General features: G+C 37.0%; 1 protein-coding gene across 7 annotated transcripts in view; it reads right to left on the reverse strand.

The window, feature by feature from the left end:
• The window catches only part of PRUNE2 (prune homolog 2 with BCH domain), a 214,459-nt gene that overhangs the window by 14,961 nt on the left and 187,164 nt on the right, over positions 1 to 12,334 (reverse strand). For 5 of the 7 annotated variants that reach the window (XM_039844922.1, XM_039844775.1, XM_039844941.1 and 2 more), the window contains 5 exons: positions 10,236 to 10,409; positions 7,477 to 7,485; positions 4,597 to 4,699; positions 3,823 to 3,954; positions 2,703 to 2,789 (listed from right to left, as the gene is read on the reverse strand). In XM_039844922.1, coding sequence (XP_039700856.1) covers positions 2,703 to 2,789; positions 3,823 to 3,954; positions 4,597 to 4,699; positions 7,477 to 7,485; positions 10,236 to 10,409 — 505 coding nt within the window. Of the gene's footprint in view, positions 1 to 2,702; positions 2,790 to 3,820; positions 3,955 to 4,596; positions 4,700 to 7,476; positions 7,486 to 10,235; positions 10,410 to 12,334 lie in introns of those variants that run through there. The other 2 variants (XM_039844865.1, XM_039845006.1) reach the window with 2 other exon arrangements.

Here is a 12,334-nt window from a genome sequence, read left to right on the forward strand (position 1 = left end):
CTTCATTTGTACCCTGTATTATAACTGTTTATCGTCTGCCTATGTCTGCTTTGCACTCTTTAAGGACAGCAATTGAGCTATTTAACTTCTCAATCTCCAGCATCTAATCCAGTGCTTGGCACAGACAAACAATTCATTTTTAAAAAGGAACTTGCCATTTACCTCTACCGTAGGGTTACCCTTTAGCATTTTACTAGCCATTTTGACCTTGGGCCCCTGGTTGTGCCTTGCGAACAACCCTCCTTTACATATAATCACTTCTAGCCCTCCTAATAAGTCTTGGATGAACATATACTACCAACAACCTATAAAATAGACCTATAATACATTTTGGTGGCCTCTTCTTTTAGATGAAAAATTAGTTACACTGATGCAAATTGATTTAGAAGGGGTATCTTTAAATAGAGTCTTACATGATGAAACTGTAAATACAATGTATAAGTACTTGAAATGTGTGTTCTTTAGAATTAGGCAGATAATTTGGTTCAAAGCCCGAGTCTATCATTTATTGTCTATGTTACCTGAGACCTGGAGTTAGCAAACTACAGCCTGCAGGTTAAAGCCAACTCGTTGACAGTTTTTCACAGTTCTTGAGCTAAGAATGGTTTTTGTGTTTTTTAAATGGTTGAAAAAACATCAAAACAAGAATATTTTGTGACATGTAAAAATTTTTAGGAAATTCAATTTCATTATTCATAAATCAAGTTTTATTGGAACACAGCCATATTTATCATTTACATATTACTTATGGCTGCTTCAGCCTTACAATGGCAAAGCTGAGTAGCTGTTACTGAGCCCATGTGTCCTACAAGACCTAAAATATTTGCTGTCTGATCCTTTACAGAGTGAGTTTGCTGGTTCTTGCTTTAGACCATTTATTTGACCTCATTGAACGTCACGGTTTTTCCCTATATAATGGAAATGGTAAACAGCACTTCCTTCAGAGGACTGTCATTAGGATTAAATGAAATAATGCATGTAAGCACTGAATAAATGTAGGCTATTATTATATTTTTTTTACCAAAACACTATTTGCTATAATTTTGTTATTGTTGCTGTAAGATTATTATCTTGAAACTCCCTTTAGTAAATGATGTTGAATTACAATCATTTTTCAATATTCTTACAGTAACAAACATTTTGTTATTTATCAAGAAGAAACATTGGTTTTCTAAGTATAGAAATTGAATTATTAAACAAACATCAACAAATCAATATCAATTCAAATGTTTACTTTTTAAAATTTTATATTAGTTTCAGATACACTGTACAATGGCTAGACATTTATATAATTTATGACATGATACCCTAATTACTCCAGCACCCATCTGGTACTACACCTAGCCATTACAATAATATTGACTATATTTCTTATGCTATACTATACACTCCCATGACAATTTTGTAACTACTAATTTGTACTTCTTCATCCCTCCACCTTTTTCACCCAGCCCCCAACATCCCTCCCCTCTGGCAATCACCAGTTTGTTCTCTGCATTTGTGAGTCTGTTTTCATTTACTTTGTTCATTTCTTTCGTTCCTTGGATTCCAGATATTCTGATGTTTACTTTTTACACATTAAACTTTTTATAAGCTCTTCGGTGTACACTGATTCCTATTCCTTTGTCAAAATATTTCTCTACTATTATTAAAATAAATGGCTTTTTGTATATCTTCAATATTTCATGTTTTTTTTTAGGGCAATTTAACATGGATAGTAAAGAGCTAACCTTTGCTAAAGGAAAATTAGACTGAATTGTGCTACTCAATTGTAGGAAATAGAAAATGGGAATGCTAAATAATTATAAGTGAACACTGAACAAAAAAAGGTAGAATCTAGAAGGCACAGTAAAATATATGTTTTTTAAAAAAGGAATTTTAACCTATAATGTTTTTCCTCTGGAAGTAAAGTTATCAGAATTTTTCTTAGAGATTCATTAATAGCTTTGAGGTAGAAAAATTTGATTTACCTAATCTGTATCCTGATGTTAGGCAAGACTTTATTTTATTACATTTTTAAAGTTCTCTAGAAAATACATACTATCCCTTTCATTTAACTGTTCCAAGTCTTTCTGTACTATGATACACATCTTACTTTTTTTGCATCCCTAAAATGTAAGGTTATATAGCATGTAGCACAACATAAATGATGAATAAGTATTCACCAATTGGACTGAATCAAAACCAAGAACCCTCATGGGAGAACAAAACAAAACTCTCAAAATGGCTGCCGAGGCTCTTCACCTAACTTCGGTGACCTACATGATATTTGTTTAGCAGAAATAGAAAAATTAAGATGAGACATGGCTCCTGTTTCTGTCCTTGGTTTGTCTTTATTTTCTATTGTCATGTTACTCTACCTTTCTTGTTCTCTACGAAATACCATATATCACTTTAAAAGTATTGTCTATATTTTTTTTGTAATGTGGCATGGAAACCCATGGCTTCATCTTCTATGTTTATAGCAACCAACACAGAGATCATGTTTTATAATAATAGGGAGAAAATAGTTATTATGAAATACTGCTCACTCTTGATTAGATTAGGGTCTCTTGCTGGGTATTCCAAAGTGTCTTTTCAGGAAAGGCAGTGGTAAATATGTCTTCCTCTTAGTTGGTGAATTCTTATTTATAGGAAAAGGAAAATGAATATATAGTATTTAAAAACTACTAGTAGTGCTTTCACTAAGATAATAACCATACCTTATAAAAGGTCGTGTCACTGCAAGGATTGTTCTGATGAACCAAGATGGATGAACAATGATGAATGATTTTAAATTCTTCCGCAACCTATTTTGAAAAAAGAAAAAAAAAAGACTCACAAACCATTTTTAGTGGGAATTAAAACAGAAAGTATATCCCTGAACAAGAATATACATAATATTAGAGAGCTGTAGGCAAGTTACTATTATCAGTAGAGAAGGTATAGAATAGCCATGATTAATAAAAGGAATTCTTTTTGATATGTAATCTGAAACTTATATGATTCAAACCTTATTTTCTCAGAATAAATGTAAAATAGAATGGCTGTATTCTCAGAGTCCGTAAATCTATAACCATCATGGTATATATTAGTTTAATGATGCTTTTCATTTTTGTCAGCATTATCTTTACTATTTTGAAAAGAATACACTCTTATTAACAACTTAGACCATTTACTTGATTTTATTGAGCCTTGGTGTCTTCTTACATATGATGAAAATAGTAACCATATATCATGTGGTTCTTTGGCCTTCAGATTACCATTTTAACATTCCTGATTTTCAGGCACGTTTTTCAGCTTTAGTAATGTTACTTTATAAATGTCTGGCTCATTAAACAAATTTTAGTTAATATGACAGGGTACTTGCATAGATGAAAGTAAAGTATCTTGGAGGAAGGGCACCCAAAGGCACCATGTGGGCTAGTGGTTAACTTGAATTAACAATGAATGTTGAACTAAGAGTACAACAATTCTCCAAATCACAATAGTCCCAGTGGACATAAACAGCATCAAAATCACATAATACCAGTAAAGAATCATGGATACTTTGGTTTATCAGCTCAAATTGAACCTCCATGGGGCAATAGCATACATGTAGTTTAAAACAGACTTGGTCACCAGGTTTGAGATAACAACATTTAACAAAATCTGGGGAGGATTTGCTTTATTTCAGATTTGGGGCACCAAGTGACTCTTTTAATATTTTTATAATTTATTATCTCAACTCTGCATAATTTAATGTTCCTAAAATGTGATTGCATTTTTTGTCGATTAAAGGGAATTAAAAACAGGGGTTATTGAGAAAGTCAAAGTAGAGATTAAATAATGGAGTCCACCTACCGTCTGTCAATCATCTGGTAACATTTCTTCATCCAGCCAAGTCCTGGCATCTTCCGTCTTGGAGTTGCACCATTCAAGTACACAATCATATAATCTTCAGCAACCATCAACTCTAAAGTACTTATTACATATCTGATCACAGAAAGGAATAAGAGTGTTCTCAGTTCCTACATGAAATATTTCATCTTATTTATACCATAATTATATAACATTTAAATGACAGTGTATGACATTTAAGAACAGTTGTGAATATTACCTCTTCACCTTGAAAAGAATGCAGTTACCTAAGATCATTTTTCTGAGAGTGAGTATTATTCATTTCTCTGTACAGTTATGTTTTTTTTTTTTTAAATGCAGGCACACTCGAAAAATGGATGGGTAAGAAACCTGACTTTCAAAAATGTCAACAATGTTGTCATATACTAAGAATGACTCAGATTAAATAAGAGCAGATATAAATGAATTCAGGTTATCATCAGTTGACTAAGAACATGTTATCAGAGAACAAATATAATACTTCACCCAAAGGAAATATTACAGAATTTTAAAACGCAGGCCAAACTGTTTGTTTCGTTTTCAATTTATTCTGCTGACAAAAGAGTGACCTTAAAGGTTTTAGTCTCTTGAGCAATGTTCCTTGATGGAGATTTCATTGACTTTTTATCAAAGGCTTAGGATATGTTCCATTATTTATTTCCTTTTATTAAAGATGCTTATCTGCCATACATGCCCACAGACATTAACTCAAAGCACTTTGTCATAAGTATCACTCACAAGAAAAGATTTTCCATGACATAGTGGTAATCCGCCCGACTGCTGTCTGGCAGAAAACAGGCGGCAAACACAATGATGGCATTTAGACCGTCCCCATAGTATCCTGGGGGACAAACAAAAAGACATTTGTAACCCATTAAAAGCTTTTAACAAGATAATATTTAACCTATTAACCAAGGACAAATCTGGAAGCCTTGGCAAGTGTGTAGATGTGGATGTAATAAATGTAATAAATGACTATTATATAGACTATACTTCTATAAGTATATATGCTTGTAATTATCTTTCAGTGGTTAACATATGTTATATAAAGTTTTAAATATATAATGTGAATATATTTGCATATATAGGGTATCAATATATTATGGACAATTATATATGTGTTGTACATAGCCGTGAATAGGATGTATAATTGTTCAACTTGTCAAAGGATGCAGGAGCAACACTTTTTGACTTAAGCGCTTCTAACATATATTGCAATATCGAATTTATATAATACTTCTTTGATGGCTAAGAAAGAGGTTCTGATTAGCTCTTTTTAGTTTTGGTTTGAAGAGAAATTTAGTTGCTGAACTACAGTATAATCTCAGACTCACACACTCCAGATAACTAGTGAATAGACAAGTAAAACACCTTTATTTTGATATAGGGGATTGGTTTGCTTGCCTGTAGTGTTCCTGGGGTCTCCAGATTCAAAAGGCAGTCTAGGAAAACATGGAAAATTCTGCCCAGGTGTAGAATAACTAAGCACGGAATTTAGAGCCTAGTTTCTTAAAGAAATGGGCAAACTCAAGAAGGGTTGGTCTGGTTAAATCCTGCCTCTTTGAGTTTTATGAAAATATATGCTTTTGGGAAAACTTGAGAATTACTTTCGGATTACATGGTTTGAGGAGAGGGGGGTGGAAGTACTATTTGCAGGTAGTGGCAAGAAAATAGAAGGTGGGAGATGCAGACAAGTGTGGTCATTGAAACTCCAAGGGTCAAGGAAAATATAGAGATATCTCAGGACATTTCACCCACTTTCGAAAGCTCTGCCCTATCCTTTAATCAAGTTCTATGTCGCCTTAGAGCTCCTCTTGGAAGTTCATGGCAGTGGTTGATCAGGTCCCACGGGTCTGTGTATGGAATCTCAAGTGTCTTCCAGACTTAAAAATAAAAGCAATGCACCGTATTTTCATTTTTTATGTCCCTTTTTAAAACTTGCAATTTTTGTCATATAATATAGTTCTGAACTTCAGAATCATTAAGTAGAAAGTTCTTTTTGTAGAAGGACAGGACACACCCTCAAGCCTGATCCAGCCATCTCAGAACTCAGTATATTTTATTCTTTCAGAACTCTACATACCCCTCTAGTGATGACATGGCAGTAAAATATGGGCTGGGTATAGATTTGGATGGGCTTAACTCTTGAAAAGCAGTTTAATAAGATGTTCTCGACAAAGAGAAAGTATGACTCTACTACAAACGAGGTGGGGGAAGAGATACCAACTAAAAATATATCAAATTATGGGGTTTTGTGTATTACTAATTTGAGGTTGTTGTATACAGTGTTTATACTACATATCCTAGAAGATGCTACCTATGTTAAGTATACATCTGATGCAACACATGTTTGTGATACAGGATTGCAGTAGCTTCCCTCCAGACTTTTTGCCTTAGTTCCATCTTTTCCAATATGTTGGTATTTATCAACTTCTTTTTAGAATGCTATATGAAGGAAAATGACATAAGGAGATATATTTTAATACAAGAAGTATTTGTTCTTCTGAACAATTTCATTTAAGAAGCTTTATAACTAAATGGAAATCCATAAAGGATAACATGGCTTAACTACTCTAATACTACACCACAAAGATATGCAATTCAGACTTAGCACAATGAAAAAGACTGAGACAACAGACATAATGAATCCAACTTAAAAATGAGTTTGAAAGCATCTTTTCAAAAGCATCTTTCTAAATGTAGCTGTCTGGCTCCAGGGTGTCAGAATAGCTTCAAGATCCTGACTGCTCAGTTTTATTTTTCCATTTTTGAAGAATTTCTTTAAAAAAAGTTTTAAAAAGGAAAGACTGAGGTTTTTAAACAGTATTTCAGATGTCTTAAATAGCAATTCAGCTCTTTGTGTCAATGCCGTCTATCCCTGGAATGTTGTAATATTGTGTTCACTTGAGTTCATTTAACCACACAAATACTTAAGGATCAACTTACCACTTTCTGACCACTAAGTCAGGAATGTCTTTCTATACAAAAATTACTGAAATTTACTAATGAAGATGGCTTTTTGTACTTTGTGGCAGAAGAACTGTAGGAAGGGAAGAAAAGAGGAAGAACACAAGAGGAGAAGTAAGGTGTAAGATGTAAAAAATTCAGAGCTGGTGGCATCATTGTCACGCTTTAAAGATATTTCAAATAGCAATTGCTGACAGAGTGTAATAACTAGAAGAGTAAGATCATTCACTTCTTGTCTCTTGAAGATGCCCTCAAGGAGGTCAGCTAACATGATTTCTGTTCTAAATATGCAGCTTACTCAAGTGAAGTTTCCTGATCTGTTTGAAGTTTGGTTTTTAAAAATATGTATTTTATTAGACTCACTTCTCAATAACCATGAGGTGAATTCAAGGCATGTGTGCTGAAGTGCATGAGCAATCTTACGTGGTGCTTCCTGGGACCCTCTCAAGCAGTGGTGCAAACCTTACCTGAGGCAGAACAGAGAGGCATGAAAGGGACGTAACACAAGTTTGCTGGCCAGCAAGTGGAATGGAGACAGAAGGAAAGATGTCACAGTCGCAACCAAAACATACACACACACACACCAGCCTGCAACTCTTCTCCTCATTCTTTCCCGGATCATTTGTCCAGCAACACTGCAGAGAAGGTTACCTGAATCTCCTACAATAAAATGAGAGAAGTAAAAAAAAAAACAAGAAAGGAAACTCCTTGTTACAATGCTTTGGTGTGACTGTCCTTGAGCATTCAAATGTGTTCTCTGCTTCAAGGTCAAAAAAAGCCAGTTCTGGCCTCAGAGTGACCCCACACTGTTGACTGATCCAAATCACCCAGACCTCTCTGCTTTTTTATTTAAGCAGATGGAAGGAACATTGCTCATGGGCTCATAGGAGGTAACATTGGTTTTGAGATCACCCTCTTATAACTGATGAAGTAACTGAGGCCCAGATAAGTGAAGTGATGTACCAAGTTTACAGACACATTAGTGGCAAAGATGGGTCCTGAACTCTGTTCTTCTGTATGGTGTATAGGGCCACTGACAATAGCTCATATCAAGGTCACCAAAGCTAAAGACTGAATTATTTGTTTAAATACTGCTTTCACATACCAATATTCCCCACTGGTATGAACACTTGGCAGGGCCCTATTTTTCAGTTAATTTATGCACCTCTTTTAATCACTCCCAAACCTATCTTGCAGTTATGCTGCACTGTACAGCTGGTACTTTCCTATTGGCCTGAATGGGAAAACTTCCTTATAGCAAAATGCAAGACATCAAAATAAGATCTATGTCCAGTATGGAGTGCTGCTTTTTAAATGCTCATCAGAAGCCAGGACAACAAGCTCAGCAGATGGGTAACTACGGAAGATTGCTTTATCATCACTCACGTCTAAGAAAGTGGTGTGAGCTCCCAACACAGAGGACAAAGCTTTGGAAAATTCAGAAATAACATTTGAATAATCTTTACCTACAGAGCACAAAAGAGTGTAGGAAGAGGTGGCATCTCACTAATGTTCCGGATAGGTGCAGCCAGGGGCACACTCATGCAGGCCAGCACCCAGAGGAGGCTGTGGCAGAGCTGGGGAGAGGAAAGGTGGCCCTCTCTTCCAAACAGTCGGGACAGTCACACAGACAAAAATCAAGCTCACAACATAGAACATAGAGGAGCAAATGCCAAAGGGAGTTAGGTGGTAGGAATGGAAGACACAGCAAACCAAGTTATCCCTTAAGTGTCAGATCGCTTTTCACAAGGAATGTGACAGGCAGAAGCGGGAGCTTTTTCTGCTTTTTTCTGCCCCTCGTGTGCTGATAATAATCACTCTTTCCTGATTCAGGCAACAGACCCACCCACCTGCGGCCCATCTAATTTCCCTGTGGTGGAAAGACCAAGCAGGTGAGTCCACTGGAGCAACAAGAGTAAGCTTTAGGATTGCAGAGAGGCAGTGAGCCTGCCTTCTTCACAACAAAGGGGTACTTAATTTAAGACCTGAGGTGTAAAAATGTATAGATTATCACTGTTCTACATTTTTTTTTTTGTACTTTTTAGAATAAACACAAAGGTTACTTTCAAAGTCAGCCTTTGTTTTATTTTTATTACCAAGAGCCAAACAAACCAAAAATATCTGGTGGGTGGTAAAAGGGAGGTGTGACCTTGTGGAAAGAGCTGGATGATGTTCAGGTTGTGTTTTCATCATAACAAAAGGGTTGACTCTACAGCCAGCCTTCCTCTTTTGGCAAGATCAGGCCAGCTCTCATTCTGAAGGGCTATGGGAAAAATTTCTCTTAAAGGAAACTGCCCCAGCCCCACAGCAGCTGTCACAGGGCAGTAGTACCATTTCAGGTCAAATAGTGAGGCAGGAAAAAAGGAGGTCATGACTAAGGACACCTATTGGCATTTTCCTTCACTGTCATGATTGGACTCCCTGGGTGGTAGGATACTTATGTGCAGGTAGCATGCAATGCATGGGACGGAAAGTGGAAAATCTGCTGGTGGAGGGAAATTTGATTGAAAAAACAAAATGTTTTCCCACTAGTTAGAAAACAAAAGCTACAAGTTTAATGTTGTGCCAAGACACTTATTTCCCTGTCCTCGTTAAGGAGAGAACAGTGATTGCCTTGTCAGCTTACACTTTTCTGGAACAGCTGAGTGTTAGGGTAGTGCCTCAGGACTGCAGGAAAGGCGTGCATGCAGCAGAAAAATAAAAAAGCTGTTTATGCTTTTGGAAGTTGACAACATTAAATGTGTTGCTTGTACTCATCTGACTTTTTGTGAATTCCAGATTAGTCAGACTAAGGCTCTGGAGCTCCAAGAAAGCACTGGAAATGCAAAACACAACTTCTTTCTCTATTACCCCTCACTAAGAAAGTGGAGGCTTTGGCTGGAACTGTCTATTGTCAGGCATGGATGTAATGGACTTTATAGAAAAGCCAATTTCAGGTAGGGAAAAAAATGACAAGGCTGAGTCTCAAAAGGTTTCCTAAAGCTTCTGAAGAAGATTCAAAAGACCATTTTGTAACTAGAAGCACCTCTAGTGTACTGATCTTACTATAGATTATGGTGGTACATACTCGAAAACTAGTTAAATCCTAAACTGACCTAAATGAATTCCGAACAGGCATTATTAAATTGGACAACTATGGATTTCGAGAAGTTTGCACAGAAGGTTATAGCTATCAGATATGTGATGTGAAAAGCATTTTTCACATTGGAAAGTTATTTTTGCATAGTAGGTTTTCCAATGTTTCTTGAATTGCATATGACATAATATACTGAGCTCTACAGTCCCCTGAACATCGGCTGCCCAATGGGGTCTTTGGGATGTCACGCTGCAGGGAACCCTAGTTTTGTTTCCTAATAAAAAATATGGCCACCCCATTCCCCACTTCCCAGGTTCACACAGAGCTTGACTACCTCCGTGAGAAATGACTCTCCTGTAGGGCTCGATGACCTTCATGTCAATCCGCTGCTCTTGTTCTCCAATCACCACTGTCCTCCACAACCGGTTGTCCTCCCGCTCCTCTTCTGCCGTATATTCTGGAATAGACTCTGATTCTTGGCCAGAATCTTTGTTGGCTGTGGGATCCTCTGGAAATGAAGTACAGAGCAGAGCTGAAGGAGCAAGACCCTTACAGTTGAGGCAGTTCAACAACTAGCTGTCTCCTGGCAGAGTCAGTCAACCTGCTGGAACTCCCCGTTTCGTATAAGTCCTGCAGAGCTTAACGCCATCTTGACCACATAAAGGACACTCAGCAAAGTCTTGTTATTGACTGACTGAACAACCAAATCCATTGCTAAGGCCAAGCTGAGGGTGGGAACAGATGCAGGGCTAGAGCTGTCTTGTGTCAGCAGTGGTCCAATGGGTTGGTACCAATTAATCCTTGATCATACAGGTTGAAGACCTCAAGCCTTTCTAATAGGGTGAAAGGCTATTTACCAGGCCCAGATAATCTTATTTTCCTTGGGACACATTTCCTGGCATATCCTGAGTACTCAGAGTCTTTTGGAGGCCTGAAATTTAGTACCATGATGATACCGCTAGCCTAGACCCTGCTCTGAGACTCTTACAAAGGAGCTGAACCCCCTTCCCTACTGGGAATGCATCTCAACATAAATTTGATATTACTTCCTATAAAGTTTTAAAAAGATGTTATAGAAAGATTTTACAGTCAGCAAGAAACAATGAACTTTGTAGACTAGAAAAGGCCAAAAATTCTCAAGACTCCTATTTGTGGATGCATAAGGCAATAAAAAAGCCCACTGAGCATCTTGGGGGAGAAATTTACTACCCGCTCTTGTGTATCCAGAAAATGAAACCATGTTCTATTTTTTAAAAACTAATAAGCTGCAATTGTTTCCATTTTTACTTTAAGTACCAGAGTTAATAATGGTTAGTCTTTTTATGTTTATGTAATTTGAAGGAAAATATCATTTATAACTTTCAAAAGAAGTTTGTGAGATAGTATCATTCTTAGTTTTCCACTCATGGAAAATGATCTTTGATTTACATTGTACTTTGTATTCTTTTGGTGGGACTTTGATGATGATGGTGATAATAATATTAATAGCAATACTTTATTAAGTATCTACCATGTATTAGGTACTGTAGTAGGTTTTGCAATAGATATGATGCAGATGCAAAAACTAATTCTGAAGTAGTTATCAGGTCACAGAGTTAGTAAGCAAATATAGTCAAACCCTTACCTTTTCTACTTTCCTAAGCTATCACATCGCATTGTACCTTGAATTTTACTGTGAGGCTGTGAGATCCTTAGGCTAAGAAACTGCCTGAATTACCTTTAATACTCACCTCTACCAACCCACTCCACATTTAGCCTGGAAACCTGCACAGAGCACTCAATAAAAATTGGGAAGGTGAGTGAATAAATAAAGCTCAGACAAGTTCCCGGAAATATAGGTAATCTGTAATGGAGCCACAACAAAGCCTTTATGTTCCAGAAGATTCTGCAAGACATTCAAACATGTCTAATTACCTGTGACTTAGAAGAGTAAACTGAAGTCCAGTTGGGAAGCAATCCTAGGCTTTTTTTGCCAACACTAACAGCTACCACCACCTACTGAGCCTTGCCTCACTCTGGCTTCTTCTGTGCTCCCACCAGCACTCAGCAGCTTATCAAGGATGGAAAGCAGCAACCTTTAGCTTCAGATCAAGCATTGCATCAGTTGTGCAAATCTATCCATCTGCCTACGGAATCCCTTCCTGCTTCTCTCTTCCTACTAGGGTTAGGGCCCTTGAACACTCATCTTAGCTTCCTTTCTGGAGCCCGGTTTTCCATTTGGTCTCTGTGCCCTCAAAACTCTAGACTCTGATGTGGGTTTGTCTTTCGATGCTCCTGTACACACATGCTCTCCCCTGTGATGAACTCACCATCCACCAACCCTTCTTCTTCTGGTTTGGGACTTTGGGGCCTGCTCTAACTTAGCCCCAGTAATCTGTATGGGATTGTTTTGTTTTGTTTTCTGCATGCTTTTAATGAGGCTACTTCATTAAA

Source organism: Pteropus medius, unplaced genomic scaffold, assembly GCF_902729225.1.
Source record: "Pteropus medius unplaced genomic scaffold, Ma_sr-lr_union100, whole genome shotgun sequence".
NCBI classification, from domain to species: Eukaryota; Metazoa; Chordata; class Mammalia; order Chiroptera; family Pteropodidae; genus Pteropus; species Pteropus medius.